Raw genomic sequence first — 23,209 nt, 5'->3', positions numbered from 1 at the left:
AGAGAACGATGTTTCCATCCGCGGGTGCAGCCTACGTATTGCTTAGGTATCGCTGCTGTCCGCTGGTGGAGAAGAGAAGTCTGGGGAAATCCAGGCTTTGTTCATCTTGATGAGTGTTAGCCTGTCGGCACTGTCGGTTGACAGGCGGCTACGCTGATCTGTGATGATTCCCCCAGCCGCACTAAACACTCTCTCTGACAAGACGCTAGCCGCACCTCCAGGGCATACAGCGCGAGTTCAGGCCACGTGTCCAGCTTCGACACCCAGTAGTTGTAGGGGGCAGAGGCGTCACGGAGGACGGTCGTGCGATCGGCTACGTACTCCCTCACCATCCTTTTACAGTGCTCCCGCCGACTCAGCCATGACTGGGGAGCGGTGACACAGTCTTTCTGGGGAGCCATAAAGCTGTCAAGGGCCTTAGAGAGTGTTGCCCTGCTTGTGCTGTACATGCTGCCTGATCTCCGCGCCTCCCCTGCTACCTGGCCCTCGGAACTGCGCCTTCGGCCACTAGCGCTGTCGTATGGGAATTTTACCATCAGTTTGTCCGCCAGGGTCCTGTGGTATAGCAACACTCTTGAACCCCTTTCCTCTTCAGGTATGAGAGTGGAAAGGTTCTCCTTATACCGTGGGTCAAGCAGTGTGTACACCCAGTAATCCGTAGTGGCCAGAATGCGTGTAACGCGAGGGTCACGAGAAAGGCATCCTAACATGAAGTCAGCCATGTGTGCCAGGGTACCTGTACGCAACACATGGCTGTCCTCACTAGGAAGATCACTTTCAGGATCCTCCTCCTCCTCCTCAGGCCATACACGCTGAAAGGATGACAGGCAAGCAGCATGTGTACCCTCAGCAGTGGGCCAAGCTGTCTCTTCCCCCTCCTCCTCATCTTCCTCCTCCTCCTCCTCCTTCTCCTCCTTCTCCTCCTCCTTCTCACCGCGCTGAGATATAGACAGGAGGGTGCTCTGACTATCCAGCGACATACTGTCTTCCCCCGGCTCTGTTTCCGAGTGCAAAGCGTCTGCCTTTATGCTTTGCAAGGAACTTCTCAAGAGGCATAGCAGGGGAATGGTGACGCTAATGATTGCAGCATCGCCGCTCACCACCTGGGTAGACTCCTCAAACTTTCCAAGGACCTGGCAGATGTCTGCCAACCAGGCCCACTCTTCTGAAAAGAATTGAGGAGGCTGACTCCCACTGCGCCGCCCATGTTGGAGTTGGTATTCCACTATAGCTCTACGCTGCTCATAGAGCCTGGCCAACATGTGGAGCGTAGAGTTCCACTGTGTGGGCACGTTGCACAGCAGTCGGTGCACTGGCAGATTAAACCGATGTTGCAGGGTGCGCAGGGTGGCAGCGTCCGTGTGGGACTTTCGGAAATGTGCGCAGAGCCGGCGCACCTTTCCGAGCTGGTCTGACAAGCGTGGGTAGCTTTTCAGAAAGCGGTGAGCCACCAAATTAAAAACGTGGGCCAGGCATGGCACGTGCGTGAGGCTGCCGAGCTGCAGAGCCGCCACCAGGTTACGGCCGTTGTCACACACGACCATGCCCGGTTGGAGGCTCAGTGGCGCAAGCTAGCGGTCGGTCTGCTGTGTCAGACCCTGCAGCAGTTCATGGGCCGTGTGCCTCTTATCTCCTAGTCTGAGTAGTTTCAGCACGGCCTGCTGACGCTTGCCCACCGCTGTGCTGCCACGCTGCGCGACACCGACTGCTGGCGACGTGCTGCTGCTTCTGACACATCTTGATTGCGAGACAGAGGTTGCGTTGGAGGAGGAGGAGGAGGAGGGTGCTTTAGTGGAGGAAGCATACACCGCCGCAGATACCACCACCGAGCTGGGGCCCGCAATTCTGGGGATGGGTAGGACGTGAGCGGTCCCAGGCTCTGACTCTGTCCCAGCCTCCACTAAATTCACCCAATGTGCCGTCAGGGAGATATAGTGGCCCTGCCCGCCTTTGCTTGTCCATGTGTCCGTTGTTAAGTGGACCTTGGCAGTAACCGCGTTGGTGAGGGCGCGTACAATGTTGCGGGAGACGTGGTCGTGCAGGGCTGGGACGGCACATCGGGAAAAGTAGTGGCGACTGGGAACTGAGTAGCGCGGGGCCGCCGCCGCCATCATACTTTTGAAGGACTCCGTTTCCACAACCCTATACGGCAGCATCTCCAGGCTGATAAATTTGGCTACGTGCACGTTTAACGCTTGAGCGTGCGGGTGTGTGGCGGCGTACTCATGCTTGCGCTCAAACACTTGCGCTAGCGACGGCTGGACGCTGCGCTGACAGACATTGCTGGATGGGGTCGAGGACAGCGGAGGTGAGGGTGTGGGTGCAGGCCAGGAGACGGTAGTGCCTGTGTCCTCAGAGCGGGGTTGGATCTCAGTGGCAGGTTGGGGCACAGGGGGAGAGGCAGTGGTGCAAACCGGAGGTGGTGAACGGCCTTCGGCCCTCCTTGTGGGGTGCTTGGCCATCATATGTCTGTGCATGCTGGTGGTGGTGAGGCTGGTGGTGGTGGCTCCCCGGCTGATCTTGGCGCGACAAAGGTTGCACACCACTGTTCGTCGGTCGTCTGCACTTTCAGTGAAAAACTGCCAGACCTTTGAGCACCTCGGCCTCTGCAGGGTGGCATGGCGCGAGGGGGACGCTTTGGGAAACAGTTGGTGGATTATTCGGTCTGGCCCTGCCTCTACCCCTGGCCACCGCACTGCCTCTTGCAACCTGCCCTGCTGCTGCCCTTGCCTCCCCCTCTGAAAACCTGTCCCCAGTAGGCGTAGCAAACCAGGTGGGGTCAGTCACCTCATTGTCCTGCTGCTCTTCCTCTGAATCCTCTGTGCGCTCCTCCCTCGGACTTACTGCCCTTACTACTACCACCTCACTGATAGACAACTGTGTCTCATCGTCATCGGCCTCCTCACCCACTGAAAGGTCTTGAGACAGTTGCCGGAAGTCCCCAGCCTCATCTCCCGGACCCCGGGAACTTTCCAATGGTTGGGCATGAGTCACGATAAACTCCTCTGGTGGGAGAGGAACCACTGCTGCCCAATCTGAGCAGGGGCCCGAGAACAGTTCCTGGGAGTCTGCCCGCTCCTCAGAATGTATCATTTTCGTGGAGTGAGGAGGCTGGGAGGAAGGAGCAGCCAGAGGATTCTGAGTTGCAGCAGTGGACGGCGCAGAACTGTGGGTGGACGATAGATTGCTGGAAGCACTTTCTGCCATCCACGACAGGGCCTGCTCACACTGCTCATTTTCTAATAAAGGTCTACCGCGTGGACCCATTAAATGTGCGATGAATGTGGGGACGCCAGAAACGTGCCTCTCTCCTAATCCCGCAGCAGTCGGCTGCGATACACCTGGATCAGGAGCTCGGCCTGTGCCCACACCCGGACTTGGGCTCCCGCGTCCTCTAGGCCTACCCCTACCCCTCAGCATGCTGTATTACCAGTAATGCAGAAACAGAACGCTGTAATTAAATGTGCCGCTTATTGGCCTGTGGTTGGAGGCTGACTTCGCTTACGGAACGCCAGGAAATAATTTGGCGCAAGCCTGCTGTAACAGTTAGCTGGCTGCGTATGATTTTGTAGAACTACTACACCCAGCACACACAGACCCAGAACACTGAGCACAGTGACAGGCAGGCCAAATAGATTTTTTGTCCAAATTCTTTTAGCAAAGGCCCACTGCCTATATTCAATCAATAATATTAATATGTCTTCTGTCACTGCCTACGCACTTCTGTCCCTGGAGTATGTCACAGAACTGCAGAGTGTTGCACTGTGAACTGCAACACAGCGGTGATTTCAGAGCCCAGACAGAGCCAGGAAATTATTTTGCGCAAGCCTGCTGTAACACTTAGCTGGCTGCGTATGATTTTGTAGAACTACTACACCCAGCACACACAGACCCAGAACACTGAGCACAGTGACAGGCAGGCCAAATAGATTTTTTGCCCAAATTCTTTTAGCAAAGGCCCACTGCCTATATTCAATCAATAATATTAATATGTCTTCTGTCCCTGCCTACGCACTTCTGTCCCTGGAGTATTACTGCAGGGCGCAATGCTCTGCACGGCCGATATACCAAAAAAAAAAATGTGCAACACTGCAAAAAGCAGCCTCCACAGTACTGCACACGGTTAGATGTGGCCCTAAGAAGGACCGTTGGGGTTCTTGAAGCCTACAATCACTCCTAACACTCTCCCTTTAGCAGCTCCAACACGATGGCACTTTCCCTCAGCTATGTCAGAATGCATCTGTGGCGAGCCGCGGGAGGGGCCGATTTTTATACTCAGGTGACACCTGATCTCGCCAGCCACTCACTGCAGGGGGCTGGTATAGGGCTTGAATGTCGCAGGGGGAAGTTGTAATGCCTTCCCTGTCTTTCAATTGGCCAGAAAAGCGCGCTAACGTCTCAGAGATGAAAGTGAAAGTAACCCGAACATCGCGTGGTACTCGTAACGAGTAACGAGCATCTCGAACACGCTAATACTCGAACGAGTATCAAGCTCGGACGAGTACGTTCGCTCATCTCTAATGGAAATATATATCTGATCAGAAATGTATACAGTATGTTAGCACTAGAGATGAGCGAGCACCAAAATGCTCGGGTGCTCGTTACTCGAGTCGAACTTTCAGTGATGCTCGAGAGTTCGTTTCGAGTAACGAACCCCATTGAAGTCAATGGGTGACTCGAGCATTTTTGTATATCGCCGATGCTCGCTAAGGTTTTCATTTGTGAAAATCTGCAAAACACAAGAAAGTGATGGAAACGACACAGAAACGAATAGGGCAGGCGAGGAGCTACATTTTGGGCTGCATCTCAAGTTCCCAGGTCCCACTATTAAGCCACAATAGCGGCAAGAGTGAGACCCCCCCCCCCCCACTGTCAGCGTAAAGATCGTTCTCCTCTGCCACAGCTGTAACAGCTGTGGCAGAGAAGAACGATGTTAGCCCATTGAATTCAATGGAGCCGGCAATACAGCCGACTCCATTGAAAGCAATGGGCTGCCGGCGATCGTGGGATGAATTGTCGGGAAGGGGTTAAATATATAAGCCCTTCCCTGCAATTCATCTAGAAATGTGTAAAAATAAAAAAAATATATATATACTCACCTGGTCCCGGCAGAACGATGTTAGCCCATTGAATTCAATGGAGCCGGCAATACAGCCGACTCCATTGAAAGCAATGGGCTGCCAGCGATCGCGGGATGAATTGTCGGGAAGGGGTTAAATATATAAGCCCTTCCCTGCAATTCATCCAGAAATGTGTAAAAATAAAAAATATATATATACTCACCTGGTGCCGGCTGACGGAGTTCAGCCCGGCAGGCTGCAGTTCTCCTGAACTGCTCTGAACAGCTGTGAGTAGTATTCAGCAGGCGGGGATTTAAAATCCCCGCCTGCTGAATGAGATGCCTCTGATTGGTCACAGCCTGACCAATCAGAGGCATCCCTCACTCACACCCATTCATGAATTCATGAATGGGTGAGTGAGGGCTGCCTCTGATTGGCTGAGCGCAGGGACAGCTGAGAGCTGCCCCTGAGCCAATCAGAGGCAGCCCTCTGAACCAGAACATCAATAGGGAACTGCACGCGGAGGGTTACCATGGACGAGCCGCTGCACACAAGCCCAACATCACTGCAGTGAGGCGTCTGCGATGGTTCTTGGAGCGTTGTTCCTGGACTGTAAATGAGTGGAGATTAATGTTGTGAACGAAGGAATCACAGTACACCATCTTCTGATCCATTGGCCACACTTGAGTACAGTGGTTTCCTGGAGAGTGGTTTTTGCACAACTGCATTGTCCCAACACTGAAGTTTGGAGGAGATTGTGTTACACTGTGGGGATGTTTCTGCTGGTTAGGACTATGGCCATTGGTTATAGTAAAGCCCACTTTCAGCACCAATTAGTATAGAGACATTCTAGACAATTTTGGCTTTACCTTCCCTGTGCCAATACTTTGGTACAGCTCTGGATCTCTACCACCACGACTGAGCACCATGTCATACAGCAAGCATTCGTGGCTTGGTTTGAGGAGCAGAACGTCTGCAAACTTTATTGGCTTGTCCAACTTCCGAATCTCAATACCATCAACCATCCTTGGAACAAGTTAGAATGCTGTATCCGTGCACTCTCAACACACCCATCATCGCTCTGTATCACTGAAGCTGTCTTTCAGAACGGGAGGCAAGTCCCTCCACAAATCTTTTGGAATTTGGTAGAAAGCATGCCAAGGAGGGTTACTGCAGTGATTGAGGCCAGAGGCAGCCCAAGGCCATATTGAAAACGGTGATTAAAATCAAATTTTTATGCGTGTCCCAATACTTTTGTCTACATAGTGTATATTGAATTAGTATTTAATGATGCTCACACAACATTGTGAACTTTTCTCCATAATACCTAATGTGCTAGATTTAACCTTTAGTATCTGTATGCAAACCATTTGCAGGCACATAGAATCTGTGAAGCTAAAACCATTTCTTGTTTTCGCCCAAGTATTCCTGTCTTGGTCTTTAAGCAAGTATATTTGATGATTTAAGTGCAAATTGCAGCCTTCCACAGAAACCAATAACCACCAATAAGCAATTGGCTTTTCTGCATCTAGTGCAGTCAACACACCGCAATGAAATGTCTTATTGGTTACATTGCTTTTAGCTCATATTTTATATGAATTTTCGGAGATGATCATCTTAATGTTTTAAGAGCATTTTCAATATTATGACAAAATTGCACAGTTAAACAGGCAGCTATTACCCAGTAAAAATGATACAGGATGATGAAAGTTACTGGACAGTTATAAAACCTCTTATAACTCAAGTTGGGGAAGCTCTATTAAATGTCACTGCTGTTGAATATAAATGGATACAGTAAAGAACATACTCTGCTTTTTTTTTTTCACTGATGGGACTGTTGGAAGTGGTGTAGAACGTGTGGTATCATTAGTGCACATCGAGAGACAAACTAAAATGTAACTTTTATTTAGAAATATTATAAAATATCTTGGGCTAAGACAAACAAGACATACATATAGACAGAGAGCGTTAACTAAGTCACTAGAGAAAATTACTTACTTTCTCGAGTGTACATGAGTGTGTGATATTCCTGAGCAAATTGAGGAAACATCACTGTCTCCCCAATTATATGGGATTTGAGCTTTTCAATATCTCTATTAAACTCCAAGATCTTCATCTACTTTGAGCGTTACTACTATCATTCAGAAACTGGAGAGAGTCGCCACATAGATATATGAGATTTTGTGATATTTCTTCATATACTGGAGTTCAGCAGTGTTGACTATCCAACCTAACCAACTTCTGCTGTCATCCAAAGCAACTTAAACACCACGCTTTTTCATGGTAATTTTACCTGAGTGGTGACTGGCTCATATATCGATACCTGTTATTGTATCCAGCCATACTATCACAAACTGAGTCTCTAATTATCTCGCATGACATCAGCGACTCCTTAGTCTCAAGTATATACAAGTCTAGTCTGGGTGCTATTACCTCTTATCTACCCAGTTTGACTACTGTGTTCTCTGTCTATATGTATGTCTTGTTTGTCTTAGCCCAAGTTATTTTATAATATTTCTAAATAAAAGTTACATTTTAGTTTGTCTCTCGCTGTGAAGGGCTTTAATTCTACTAGTTGGACAAGTTCTGCCTCTGTGACTTATCATTAGTGCACAAAAGCACCTTCCAGCCACGGTGTGAATACTTGTCAATTATTGGTTTAGCATCTGATACAAGTCTGGAAGATTATAGGATCAGAATCAAAGAAAAATCAAAACAACTTAAAGAGGTTAATACAATTGCAAGTGTATGAACTTCTCATATACAGTAGCTAATATTGTGTATCTTTTTCCTTTTACAGTCTCAAAGATCCCCTCTTCCCTCCCAGCGAGACGTGTCTCACAGGCCTGAAGTAGTGGATGATTTTCTTCGCAATTTTCTGATTAAAATGGGAATGATGAAAACCTTGGAATGCTTTCAGACAGAATGGTAGGTTTACATCTCTCCACAACAACAACATCTGAAGGTCCTAAAAGGCAGATAAATTGTTTAAGGCCCACCATTACAGTAATTATTACTGAACTCCGGGTCTGGAAGAGATCAAAAATAATAAGAAAAATATTGGTTGACCTGGAAACCTAAAAATGGCTGAATAGACGTGGCCTGGCAGAAGGTAATAACCAGAAAAGTCCCTGAGTTATTTTTGGTTTTTACATATAAAAACTCTTCAAAGACTAAATATTTTAGGATTTAGGTCATTGTATAGAATTTGTACTGCTAGAAATTAAATAAATAGCCTATTTTTGCATCTACTTTAGAATTGGCAGACATCTAGCATTCAATCTGTGTGAAAAGGTGCTATGTTACTAGCACAGTGCATGGTTCCAGTGAAAACAGATGCTACATGCCAGAGGGAACATGGATCGCTGCCCTTGGATAATGTGCCAGTGGCATTTACTGGAGTCGGATCACAGCCTTACAGGAACATTTCATTCATATACCATCTCTGTAAAGGGGAGATTTGTATACAACTGCTATAACTTGGACAGATTTGCTAGACTATATAACCTTTTTTAACGTTGGTTAACCTTGATACATTAAATTGTAATTCATTAATATCTGAATAGTCCATTTTAAATATGACTTTCTATTACACAATGGAGTTTGACTATTGGGTACCTACTAATCTTCAAAATAGGAGTTTAACTTTCCTGGTGGAGAGGGAGTAGTGACTAGTTACATTATATGATTATTTATTGGAGAAACAGAAATGGGTCAGCAGCCTCAGCTGTTTCTGTATAGTTAATTCAGTATACTGAAGGGTAACTACAGATAAAGTATACAGCTACCACCTCATCAGGTATGAGGGACACATGTTTATGGCATGCTCAATTATTATATGCAGGCATAACTAATAGGAAAACCCTGAGGCTCAAGAAATAACAATCTACTGTAACCTTGCAACCTGGGACTTGCTCCAATAGTAGCCTACATTCTGCTGACAGATTTACAGACTCTAAAAGCTTGGAATTTAACCATTTGCAATCCAATTTTGGATTCAGGGTTTCCTAGGGGGCTTTCTCTTTCTGCCATTATACAATGGTGCCATCTGCTGGCTAGAGCTAGTACCACAGTATGGGACATGCTGGAGAGGCCCCCCACAACAGAGCGGCCAGTAATATGCAGTAAGAATACCCTGCCGGACGTCTTCCGATATCAGAACTGTACAGCCTTCAATCAGAATGTCTTCAGACATCAGACAGTGGATTGGGAAGGGTTAAAGGGGTTTTCCACCCTTTCTCTGTCACCTGATCAGACATCGGGTGTGCAGAGGAAGATGTCCAACGCTTAACAAGTATTGTGCATGTGTCCTGTTCTAAGTCAAGGGAATCTAGCACAAGAGTGCGCCCAACATCTTGGACTCTTGCCCAACATACAACCGTAACTCTCCACACCCAATATTGGACGAGACAGAAGAGAGGAAGCTGCGTAACCCCTTTAAACCCACAAGAATCCTCCAGCTTATAATATGATAAGCTATCCTACAAAGAATAACTGGACACCTGAGCAAGAACCAAAAGTAGTATTTATTTCCATGTGTTAATACTTAGTGGGGCTTCCTTCGGCCCTAACGACATTGGATACTCTCCATGGCAAACTTTCTAAACCTCTGATATACTTAAGCTAGTTCTTCCCTCTATTCATCCACAAACATCTCCTGAGTTTTCTGAAATAAGATGGACATTGGTCATATTTCCTGACCCAGCATTCTTGTTTGTCTCCAAAGATGTTCAGAAGGGTTCAGGTCAGGACTGAACATTGGATTTGTGACAAGGTGTTTTGTCTTGCTGGAAGTATTGCAGATAAATTCCAGACAATTGCAACATTAATAGCAACACATTATTGTCAGGGTACACCTCCGTGTTCATGGTTTCTACCACAATAACTAATTTATCAAGACCATGCAACGTAAAACATCCCTAGCCCATAACGGAGCCTCCACTGTACCTAGCTGTTGGCACAACACACACCAGCAAAAGGTGTTCCTCAGGCATCCTCCACACCAGGTATGTCCATAAAATGCTCTACCGTTGCTCAGTTGTCCAATGATGACGCTCCTTGCACCATTGTAGATAGGCCAATGCGTTTTATTTGAGAGAACTCACCAGACATTTACAGGATGAATGGAGGGAAATACCAGTTGAAGGGTATTCTACGTTATTAGTAAAATTTTCAGTGGAGAGTATCCAATGTCATTAGGACCAAAAGAGATACCACTATTATGAACATATGTAATTACTACTTTTGATTCTTGCTTAGCTGTCCAATTACTTTTAAAAGGATAATGTAATTTATTGTTCCCTGATACACGTATAAAGGTTCACCAAAGGGTTACTTTTTATAGTATTTCAAAACCGTAAAGACACTAATGGGAAATATTGAAAATTCAAAGAAATTTTGCTTCCAGTTTGTACATGTATCAGTCACTTATTAGGGTTTATTTACACAGGGTGGATTTGCCTTGGATTGTCCTTGCAGACCCTCTGCTTGTAAAACTTGTTGCATTTACGCCCAATGTCCACGGGCGGATTTAATTTGTGGAATCTGTGTGTGAGATCCGCAAATCAAGCTGCTCATAGAGAAGCATTGCGCATCCACACTTCTTTTAGCACCTGCGGATGTGTTTTAATTTGATTTGCGGATAGCACACATGGATAATAAATCGCAGCATGATCCATTTTTACTGTGGATGACGCGCGGATGTGCTCCATTCATCTCTATGGGAGCTTACGATCCGCAGTGCATCCGCAAATACATTTGCGGATTAACTGCAGATTTGAAGGTTAAAATCAATTAGGGAGGTGGAGAAAAGGCTGGGGGGTGGGGTTGTGGATTTCTTCCACGCAAATGATCCGCAGTGCATCCATGCAGAAAAAAACCTGCAATCCGCGATCTCCTGCAAGCAATAAAAATAAATCTAATGATGACTCGCAGTACATCTGCTGTGGAAATCCATGCATGCTGTGGACATGAGCCCTTACAGTAGCAGCAAAGTGGATGAGATTTTCAAAATCCAAATCAAACCCATGGAAAAAATTTGCAGAAAACTTTAAGCAGAAATTGAAATAAAGTTTGAACTTTAAATCCACAGCATGTCCATTACGGCAGCGGAAATTCTGTGCGGATACCATCCCTTCAAATAAGGTGGTGATTTCCGCACTAAAATTTGCATAAAAACCTACCCAAAATGATGTGGATTTTGATGCAGAATTTGCCCTCTGGATCTGCTGCGGACACCCATGTGAATATAGCCTTTCAGTAGCAGCAAAGTGGATGAGATGTTCAAAATATCATCCACCCGCTGTGGAAAAATCTGCTGTGGAAATGGACATGCAGTGTGGAATTTAAATCTGCAGCGTGTCAATCATAGCAACGGCTGCACTGTGTATTTTGGCTAATTGACTTCAATGAGAGGCCAAGATCTGCACCAAATTTGCAAAAGCAGATGGATATGTGGTACATATTTACCACACCGGATTTTCCGTGCTGAAAATACACAGATAATCCAGTTCAAAATCTGCAACAAAGTTGCTGCAGACTTAAAAAGTAGATTTTGCATGCAGAAAATCTGCCCCAAATCTGTGGCCAATCTGCCCCATGTGAACATAGCCTTAGCGTCCATTGTAGTTAGACAGTCATCCTCTGTTTAACCTCATTATTGCTTATAACCTGCTAATAAAGGGTTAACATTTTAGAGAATGTTGGTGCTTATAGATTCTAATAATTGTTTAATTGTAAAGGAGAACAATTAGAGTTACTTGTGATTCCTCCAGGTATGAAATGATGCAGAAAGGCCTCCTGCAGCCAGAAGCTGTTGGTCTTGTTCCAGATGTTTATGCCCAAAACCAGATGATGGACTCCGAGATAAAGAGTTTAAAGAAAGAAGTGGAAACCTACAAACTTGCTGCAAGGTACAAACCGTTTATATAAGGTAGTCACATGCAACCTGTTCCTTATTAAAGGATTAGTATGTACTTTGGAGAAACGTATGTTTTTACTTCCGTGAGAAACCTCACACATCTGCCCAGCAATGTTAGAAGATATGGAAGTGCTTCTCCTTTCTCGGATTGCTGCTTCCTAGGACATTTATTTCCATTTCCCTGGAAGAAGGGATTCATTCCTAACCCTTAGTACATAATTTAAGATATTGAAAAGAACAGATGATTCTGCTTTATAAGTGATTTCTCCACACTTCATATTTCTTCCTTTACTTTCCGATGAATGCAGAAGGAACAGGAGCTTTTTTTCACTATTAGCATTTATCACCTATGCGCAGAATTAGTATTGATTGCTAGAATAGGAGAACCCATTTCCTCGTTCACATCCAATGGAGGAAGAGTTGTAAGAAGTGACGGCTGATGGCCTTTTCAGTAATCAACTGTGGAGCTACAAGGGTTTTAGTATTTCTGCAGTTGCTTTGCCGTCCCATAAGCAAATACAAGTTGTTTTATGATGATGTTCACAGTCTGCTGGATGGAGTTTAGGCTGTTTTCTGCTCGACGCTCTGTAGAGCAGCTGTGGAGATTATGCATGTCCTTAAAACCTGTCTTGCAATGAGGTAGTAGGAACAGCATCTGATAACAAAAGACATCAGAAGGCATCACTTGAACTTGAAAAAGGGATCCAACATTATAGCCCAAAATATTACCACTTGTATTGTGGTACACTCGCGGTACCACAAAAGTAGAAATGAGCTTAACTTCCAGTAAAAGCACTCCAAAAGTACACTCATTTGGAGTGCTTTTAAGAGGTTAAGCTCATTTCTGCATTGGGCAGTCTATACAGGGGTATCTTTAGAATACTATTACCATTGAACTTGAAGCAATGGTTGTGGTTTTATGTGTCCAAAGCCTTGTGACTGCTTAAAGGATAGTGATTAATATTTTGGTGCCAGATGCTGCAAGATAGCTTCAGAGATCTTGTGGAAGTCCATACATCATAAGGGCAGTGTTGTTTTGGCAACACAAGGTGGACCTTCACAATATGAGGTGTGTGTGTGTGTGTGTGTGTGTGTGTGCATGTATGTATGTATGTATGTATGTATGTATGTACTAGCTGATATACCCGGCTTCGCCCGAGTTAATTTGGTACTGGTGTTTATCAGGTGTTCACACGGAAAATCTTATGAAGTCGTGGTTACTTTAGAGATACTGAGGAAAAACATATGTTCTCCATTTTGCATAGTTCTCTGCGTTACCCAGGAAACACCACGTGGAGGCAACCATGCGACGTTTCCTTCATATAAAATGACATCAGAAAGTGAGAGAATTAGATTACGTACATAACATTTGGACATTAATTTTTTTGCGCTTAGAATTGAATAATCGAGTTGGGACCCATTAACTTTTCATATTTATGACATAATCAATGCTTGTGCCAAATTTCATGTTTCTATGACATTGGGAAGTGAGAGATTTAGATTATGTACGTTAAATTTGGACGCTAATTCTTTTGCGCATAGAATTGAATAATGTAGTTGGGACCCATTAGCTTTCCCTATTTATGACATAATCAATGCTCGTGCCAAATTTCCCGTTTCTATGACACCGGAAAGTGAGAAAATTACATTCCGCACGTAAAATTTGGACGCTAATTCTTTTGCGCATAGAATTGAATCGAGTTGGGACCCATTAGCTTTTCCTATTCATGACATAATCAATGCTCGTGCCAAATTTCCCGTTTCTATGACACCGAAAGTGAAAAAGTTACATTCCGCACGTAAAATTTCGACGCCAATTCTTTTGCGCTAGAATTGAATAATAAAGTTGGGACCTATTAACTTTTCCTATTTATGACATAATCAATGCTCGTGCCAAATTTCCCGTTTCTATGACACCGGAAAGTGGGAAAATTACATTCCGCACGTAAAATTTGGACGCTAAATCTTTTGCGCATAGAATTGAATAATCGAGTTGGGACCCATTAACTTTTCCTATTTATGACATAATCAATGCTCGTGCCAAATTTCCTGTTTCTATGACACTGGAAACTGAAGAAATTACATTCCGCACGTAAAATTTCGACGCCAATTCTTTTGCGCTAGAATTGAATAATCGAGTTGGGACCCATTAACTTTTCCTATTTATGACATAATCAATGCTCGTGCCAAATTTCATGTTTCTATGACACCGGAAAGTGAGAAAATTAGATTCCGTACGTAAAATTTGGACGCTAATTCTTTTGCGCATAGAATTGAATAATATAGTTGGGACCCATTAGCTTTCCCTATTTATGACATAATCAATGCTCGTGCCAAATTTCCCGTTTCTATGACACCGGAAAGTGAGAAAATTACATTCCGCACGTAAAATTTGGACGCTAATTCTTTTGCGCATAGAATTGAATAATCGAGTTGGGACCCATTAGCTTTTCCTACTCATGACATAATCAATGCTCGTGCCAAATTTCCCGTTTCTATGACATTGGGAAGTGAGTGATTTAGATTATGTACGTTAAATTTCGACGCCAATTCTTTTGCGCTAGAATTGAATAATCGAGTTAGGACCCAATTTCTTTTCCTATTTTGGAGATAATCTATGCTTGCGCCAAATTTCATGTTTCTACGACATTGGGAAGTTGGAGAACTTTTGGCGAGTCAGTGAGTGAGTGAGTCAGTGAGTCAGTCAGTGTGTGTGTATATCTATATATATAAAGCTGAAAGCCCTCACTGACTGACTGACTGACTCGCCAAAAGTTCTCCAACTTCCCAATGTCGTAGAAACATGAAATTTGGCGCAAGCATAGATTATCTCCAAAATAGGAAAAGAAATTGGGTCCCAACTTGATTATTTAATTCTAGCGCAAAAGAATTGCCGTCGAACTTTTACGTGCGGAATGTAATTTTCTCACTTTCCGGTGTCATAGAAACGTGAAATTTGGCGCGAGCATTGATTATGTCATAAATAAGAAAAGTTAATAGGTCCCAACTCCATTATTCAATTCTAGCGCAAAAGAATTGGCGTCGAAATTTTACGTACGGAATCTAATTTTCTCACTTTCCGGTGTCATAGAAACGTGAAATTTGGCACGAGCATTGATTATGTCATAAGTAGGAAAAGCTAATGGGTCCCAACTCAATTATTCAATTCTATGGTTAATCGTGGTTACTTTACAGATACTGAGGAAAAACATATGTTCGCCATTTTGCATAGTTCTCTGCGTTACCCAGGAAACACCACGTGGAGGTAACCATGCGACGTTTCCTTCATATAAAATGACATCAGGAAGTGAGAGAATTAGATTACGATTTGGGACCCGTATGTATATATATGTATATATGTATGTGTGTGTGTGTGTATATATATATATATATATATATATATATATATATATATATATATATATATATATATATATATATATATATATATATAGCTGAAAGCCCTCACTGACTGACTCACTGACTGACTCGCCAACAGTTCTCCCACTTCCCAATGTCGTAGAAACATGAAATTTGGCGCAAGCATAGATTATCTCCAAAATAGGAAAAGAAATTGGGTCCCAACTCGATTATTCAATTCTAGCGCAAAAGAATTGGCGTCGAAATTTAACGTACATAATCTAAATCTCTCACTTCCCAATGTCATAGAAACGTGAAATTTGGCAGGAGCATTGATTATGTCATAAATAGGAAAAGCTTATGGGTTCCAACTCCATTATTCAATTCTGCAGATACAGCCATCCATATTGTTCAATAGGAAATGGGATTTGTTACTCCAGATTACCTTCTGCCACATGTCCAAGGTCCATTGATATCTCTCCTTGGCCCATGTGAGGTGTTGTTGTCGATGACATGGAGTCATCAGAGAGAAGCTTTGTCTGTCTTTTAGTTATTGAACCTCAGTCGATGCGAGGTGCACCGCTGGTTATTGTGGAAATCTATCTAACTTCCTGGCTTGTACTGCTGGGTAAGTTGGTCCGTTGTGGTACGTCACTGCTGAGATACCATTCTCAAAAAATAAATAGGATGGGCACTACCAAAATAAAGCATGTGGGGTGCTGCCACACAGTGTCTAACAGAGACCAGACTAATAAGAGAAAAGCAGACCTGAAAAAAAGAGGAGCTCACACATCAAAAATATGTAAATCTTTATTACATTAATATTAGTACAAAAACAGGTAAAATAACCAAGATTAAAAGCATAAAAAGAGACCGATCCAATTGAACCCTCACAATCACCAAGTTCAATGATACGGAGTGTATTGTGTTGGCTCTTATGTAGTTAGTGCTGCCACTGGTGATGAACAAATAAATATTCAACAAGTATTTGTAACTATAGCAGTATGAGCGACATTAGGATGATAAACATGCATCTTGTATTGTGTGACCTTAAAAGAACATAAATCAAGGTGCAATAACTGTGACAGCAGCAGCTACCATGACAAACACCCTGCAATGTGCATGAGGATCACTGTTCATTTCTAGGAGAATGTCAAATGCCATTTCACAAACTGCCGCCTTGGCATCATTTTTTTTTTTATTAAATTTTATTTTATAAGAACGGATTGTTGCAATGTTCAATTATAAATGATACAAAGTCTCACCAAAATATTATTGTAGCTGATAAAGAATTTTACATATTGAGAATTTTTTTTTTTTTTTTTTTTACTTGCATAAAAAAATCCTAACAAGATAACAGGTGGCTTACAAATATGGAATACCTCCAATAAGGTTCTATCTAAAACTCAATAAGCTCATGTAATGTTAACCCAAGATTGAAGAATAAAGTGGTGAATTTATCCACTTCTCAGTTAACATAATTTCCATGTATACTTTCTAATGTACCCTCCAACCTGCAAGTGTTGCTAACTTAGGCGGTAAGCTCCGACATCACGGAAACCCTAGAGATTTTCCAAAAGTTCACAATCAAAGCCTTTTCTGCTACTAGGGTACCCGCATTATTACTAAGCGACAGTGCAGGAAATACAAACAAAAACCCCTGTACTGCGCATGAACGCCTGCGAGCCTCCACGGTCATATACAGTACAATTACTTGCCATACACGGGGTCATCAACCGGGCTCACAGCCTAGAGTCTGCTCTGGGCTTCCCGCATGCGGAGTCCTACCTGGTTGTGTGAGCCCAGCCTAAGGCCCCCTGTCCACGGCAGCGTATTCGCCGCGGTAAACCGCTGGAGAATGACGCTGGCCCGACACTTTCCATAGCATTGCTATGGAAAGCGCCGACACCTGTCCACGAGCGGAGAATCATTGCGATTCTCTGCTCACAGTGGGCAATTCGCAGCATACTGCGAACTGCCCTGATTCTCCACGGTCAGCCTATCTATTAGATAGGGTTGACTGGCGGAGATTCGTCAGCGGCTCGCTTGTGGACAGCCGGCCTAAATGAGATGTGTATTTTGCAAGTCTTGGTATGTTTACATTATCGAGCTCAAACAAAAATCTCCCTTCTCCTCTACAACCTTTATTTCCAGCAATACACAAGAGTTGAAAAGATGGTGTACAAGTATACGTACATAAAATAAATGGCTTTTTTTCTCCCATTTATATTGTGCCCATTGTGTAAGCTGCACCATGCATTCCCCACCCAAGGAAAGAATAAAAGAAAGAACCTGTCACCCAGTATAAGTGCACATTACAAAGAAGTGCGTCAGGATAGGGCCCCAAGAATCAATTCTAGATGAATAATAAGAACTGCCTACCACTTCTTTCAATGTAGATGGGGACAACTCATGAATTCTGACCTGCATACTGCCATACTCCTGTATGTTTGGCTCTCCAGAGGTCAATCAATGAAGTTTCCTACACCAGCCTCCCTAGTGGAGACCTATTCCCTGCAACATCAAGAGTAACTTGCCCAAACCCTGTCCCACTGTGAATCTATAATGGTATTGAAATCCCCAATTGTTAACAGTGGAATATTAGGTACAGTATCCACAAATTTCAATATCTGTTTAATCACCCCACCACTATAAGGGGGATGGATATAGACAGCCATAAGTATATTTATACAATTTGCAGTGCAGGCAGACATAGTGACCCTTTGATCAATGACTTTCGCAAAACGCTGAAAGGGTATCATTCTATGTATAAGCACACTGACACCCTGGGAGTTACTCATGTGGAATAAATGGTAAGAGACTCCCAGACACTTTTTGTTTAATTTTTTTTCTGTATTCTGAGTAAGATGGGTCTCTTGTAAACCTATAACTGATTTGGTATATTGTGACAAATATTGAAAAGTTGTTTTATGCTTCATAGGGTCCCCCATCCCCACAAATCCCAAGACAATATATCTGGTGAGCTAGCCATAGGCCCATATATTCAATTATCCTGAAAGAAAGAGATAAACGGCATAGCCACAGTACATTAAAAGAAAAAAGGGTAAAGCCCCCATAGCCAGCTTACATAAACCCTAAAAATAACTCTTGACATTGGAAAAATGACGCATAAACAACAACAAAAGTCTACAATGAAAAATTCTCTAGACTTGTCTCGCACGAAACAGGCCAGGACCCCAGCCCTCCATAGCAGACAGGAAATAACATGGCACCCGTGTGAATGTGTTTCCTTCTCTCAATCCTCCCAAAAGCAGTGCCACAACAAAATGAAAGCATACTGTGGTCACAGATCTAGAAAAAAGTGAAAAACCGTGTAAACACCGACATAACATCCAGAGAAGGATACAGAAAATCAATAAAAGCAGTATGTGGATCAGTCATCTCAATGTCAAGCGGGAAGGGGCCTGCACTCTGAGTCGTTTCTGAGGAATGGCTAAAAAGCTGTGTCACGGTGGCGATGAGTGCAGTTTGCCCTATACAATGTTGTGCACAAGAGGAGGTATACAACAGGATTTGGCGGGGTGGTGAAGTTAGAAAGTCATGACACCAGTGCCTGATTTAAAAGAAACTTTTCTGGAAAAATAAGACTAACACATGCATTGGAGTAAACTGCAGGCATCCTATTTACTATTGAATGTGGCAGTCTGCAAACATTTTAGACAGTAGAGCTTACATAAACACAATTTAAACCTTGATACACAGTTGGATAAGCCCTGGGGAGGCAGCATCTGAGATCTGGGAAGGCTATAGAGAAACTGAGACTGAAAATCCCTTAATAACCCGACTAACAATAATTGCTACCCTGAAACAGGAGCCCAAATTCTCCACTACTCACTCAATTGGTCCTATGGAGATTCTATGCTGTCTGCAGCTTGTGGGTCAGTGGCTTCTCTGGCTGTTCATTGTAAGCATGGAGGGAAGGCATGGCTTGAAAGGGTTTCAGGTCTTGAAGATGACCGCAGGCCTCCCTCAGAGTAGTGGGTGAACGAACAGCTCAACAGGGGTTGCAGAAAGCTTAAAGGGGTTGTCCTGCGCCGAAACGTTTATTTTTTTTTAACACCCCCCCCCCCGTTCGGCGCGAGACAACCCCGATGCAGGGGTTAAAAAAGAACACCGGAGAGTGCTTACCTGAATCCCCGCGCTCCGGTGACTTCTTACTTACCTGCTGAAGATGGCCGCCGGGATCTTCACCCTCGGTGGACCGCAGGGCTTCTGTGCGGTCCATTGCCGATTCCAGCCTCCTGATTGGCTGGAATCGGCACGTGACGGGGCGGAGCTACAAGGAGCCGGCATCCAGCACGAGCGGCTCCATTGAGGAAAGAAGAAGACCCGGACTGCGCAAGCGCGGCTAATTTGGCCATTAGACGGCGAAAATTAGTCGGCTCCATGGAAACGAGGACGCCAGCAACGGAGCAGGTAAGTGAAAATCTTCTTATAACTTCTGTATGGCTCATAATTAATGCACAATGTACATTACAAAGTGCATTAATATGGCCATACAGAAGTGTATAGACCCACTTGCTGCCGCGGGACAACCTCTTTAAGTAGCTTCCACAGCAGTAGGACAGGGGAGCAAGCCAGCAAGGTGGCTGCAGACAGCTTCCCCCCTCCTTCTCCCTCTCTGTGTCTAGTGACTGTGCCCGTCTGCTCTTTTCCCGCCTCTCAACACTTTTTTTTATATTTTACTGCTGCAACAAAGATCAGGAGAGAGGAAAAATCACCAGTCTCCTCCAACCAGGGCTCTTTTTAAAAACTGCTGTGATTAGCTCCACCCCATAACCAATACGACAGCTCCTTTCTTCTTCTGCTTAGGTGGACCAATGGCAGTGTAAAGTCCTTGCTGCAAACAGAAAGTTCTTCACAGGTCCTTAAACAATTGTAGTAAAGTAAAAATGACTAAACTAAATTAACTATTTAGTTTCCTTATCTTGGCCCCATCATCTTATTCAATGGAAACCTGCATTGCTACTCTTGCTAAGGTAGTTAGGACAGTGATTCTGGACTTGAGGTTAGGTATTTTACTGTAGTCCCATACTTCAGCTCACTACAGTTGTAGTTGCTGGTCATGATGGTCTTACCAGTTCATGGCGTCTTTCAGGTTTTCATGGAAGTGTGTTTTTCTGTTAGCCACCACCTGCAGTCTTGAGGGATATAGCATAGTGTAATCAAGGTATGAATTACTTAGTGGACGTTTAACATCCTGGAATGCTGCCCTTCATTTTTGCTTTTCCTCTGAGAAGCTAGGCAAAAAAGAAACCCAGAGGTGGTGCACGCATAGGTACTCTGTGTGCTCTTTCCACAGCATACATCAGGAACAGTGTATCTTTTCCAAACAAATTTTAAGTACTCTGACAAGGTTTTACCTTCCACCTTTTCAGGCAGGTCGACAATACAGACATTATTCCTGAGTGACCTATTTTCTAGATCATCTGTTTTAAGGAGACTATTGAGCATCATCTGATTATGTCTCTGAACATCTAATTGCATAGTTGCACATTGGTCCTCTAAATCACTCACATGTCGCTTCACTGCAGTGTTCCACGTGCACAGTAGAGAGAGTGCAGTGTTAGATTTTGTAATGGCCTGAAAAATGTCCTGCAGTGTGGGTTCTTTTGGCACATTTTGGCTGCCCAGCCTGACTTGGGAGGTTTACAGTCTTAGTAACTGGCAATATTGCAGGCTCCCTTCCATCCCCTTCCAAGATGCATACAGGCCCCTGCACCTTAAGATCTGCCTCCGATCCCTCTTCTTGCAACTTTGCTTCACTAGCTTCTCAAACATCAAAGTCCAGTGAGGGTACCTAGCCAGCCAGTTTAGATTCTGAAGCAACGCTCCAGTCCAAGCTCCTGGGCTGTACAAGTGCTCCATTTGGTGTCTCATTGCTATCTTGTAGGCTGCACTCCACTTAACCTTCTGGCCAATTCTGTTCTTTACAGCAAGTCATAATGTCTTGCTCCTCCACAAATATCAGGGCGTCACCTCAGACCACCAAACTGCCGCAAGCCACTCTCCCTAGTTACCCCAGTTTGCAATCCGGACATGTATAACCAGATTAGTGCAGGAGCTCTCTCCTCTTGCTGTCGCTCAGATAGCCGGCTAGACCTCGACCATTATTTAGTATTTCTAACACTGCAGGTAATTAAGATTCTGTGTTGGCAAGGGCTATAATTACGTCCCCCTCAAGCAAACCAATTTTGTGCTTTCTTGTCCTGTAGTAATTCCAGATACATCTTTTGCGTTCCTTACCCATTCCGCTAAGGGCTCCATGACCAAAGTAAATATTAAACTGCCGAGTGCAGTTGAAGATATTAAATGTTTTAGAGGTGTACCCTGAAGTTAGTACAGCGCCAGTTAGATGGCAGTAAGTAATAATTGTATCATATCTTAGTCCAGATATCCCAAATTTCAGCAGAATTTCACTTAGGTATCCCTATTAGACTCCATCAAATGACTTCTGTGCAACAACAGAAAGAAGCAGAAAAGTCTTCCAAGTTTTTTCAATAAAGTTAATAAGGTTTACAACTCTACAGGTACATGAATCTCTCTCCAGCTATCCGCTATCGATCTATCTAGGGTTGGGTTGAAGGAGAAATTAAAATCTCCCGTCCATAACATCTTATACCAAGGATACATTAGCAACTTTTTTGCAATCAACCGCATAGTGGTCCACGGATTCTCTGAGGGAGCATACATATTAATTATGGCCAATGATTGATCGTGTAATTTGCCCAAAATAATATTAAATCTCCCTTCCTGATCGCTTTCTGTCTGCGGGACTTAGGTATTTTAGTTAATTGTAAGCTTAACTGGAGCGACCAGTGTCGGGCAGCTGCTGCCAAGGCAAATAGGATCATGGGGTGCATCAAAAGAGGTGTAGGGGCACACGATGAGAACATTCTTCTTCCTATTTTCAAGTCGCTAGTTAGACCACATATGAAATATTGTGTACAGTTTTTGTGACTAGTACTCTGGAAGGACATATCCGAGCTTGAGTGGGTAGAAAGGCGGGCAACTAAAGTAATAAACAGAATGGACGAACTACAATACCCAGAGTGGTTATCAACATTGGGGTAATTTAGTTTAGAAAAAAGACAGCTGGGGGCGCGACCTAATAACTATGTATAGGTATATCCAAGGTCAATACAGAGATCTCTCCCATCATCTATTTATACTCAGAACTGTGACTGTAGCAAGGGGGCATCCTCTACGTCTAGAGGAAAGAAGGTTTCTACATGGACATAGAAGGGGGTTGTCCCTGAAAGAGCAGTGAGACTGTGGAACTCTCTGCCTGAGGATGTGGGGATGGGAAATTCAATAAAAAAGTCTGAGAGGCCTGGATGGCTTTCCTGAGAGCTACAATATTACATGTTCTCATTAATAACTTTAGATGGGTTGTTAATTCGGCGATTATTTCGATTGTCAGATTGGAGTCAGGAAGGAATTTTTTTCCCTTAAATTTAGGAAAATTGGCTTATACCTCATTGGGGTTTTTGCCTTCCTCTGGATCAACGTTGGGGGGGGGGAGGGGGAGGGGGGTGGGCTGAACTAGATGGACATATGTCTTTTTTTCAGCCTAACATACTATGTTACTCTAATATATGCTCCAATTGGATAGATAAAGGTCTGAATTGGAAAAAAGCGAAGGTATTGTTCACTGTAATGACTTCTGCTTTTTTGTTAATTGCTGGATTGGCAAATATTAATGGGAAATGTTTCTGTCTTAACTGGAAAATGTGCCCCTGATTAAAGTGCGATTTATTCTATGCACAAAATATCTGCTTTTAGCCCCTTTCCAAAGTAGAGACCTTTTTAAAGGACTCTTCACCTTACTCAATGTAAAAGAACTTCT

The 23,209-nt window shown here is 43.9% G+C and overlaps 1 protein-coding gene across 1 annotated transcript in view; it reads left to right on the top strand.

The window, feature by feature from the left end:
- The window catches only part of SPAG16 (sperm associated antigen 16), a 1,123,687-nt gene that overhangs the window by 47,336 nt on the left and 1,053,142 nt on the right, over window positions 1-23,209 (top strand). The window contains exons 4-5 of the mRNA XM_066575621.1: window positions 7,861-7,988; window positions 11,834-11,971. Coding sequence (XP_066431718.1) covers window positions 7,861-7,988; window positions 11,834-11,971 — 266 coding nt within the window. The remainder of the gene's footprint in view (window positions 1-7,860; window positions 7,989-11,833; window positions 11,972-23,209) is intronic.

Source organism: Eleutherodactylus coqui, chromosome 8 (assembly GCF_035609145.1).
Source record: "Eleutherodactylus coqui strain aEleCoq1 chromosome 8, aEleCoq1.hap1, whole genome shotgun sequence".
NCBI classification, from domain to species: Eukaryota; Metazoa; Chordata; class Amphibia; order Anura; family Eleutherodactylidae; genus Eleutherodactylus; species Eleutherodactylus coqui.
This window is presented reverse-complemented; position numbering and strand designations above follow the sequence as displayed.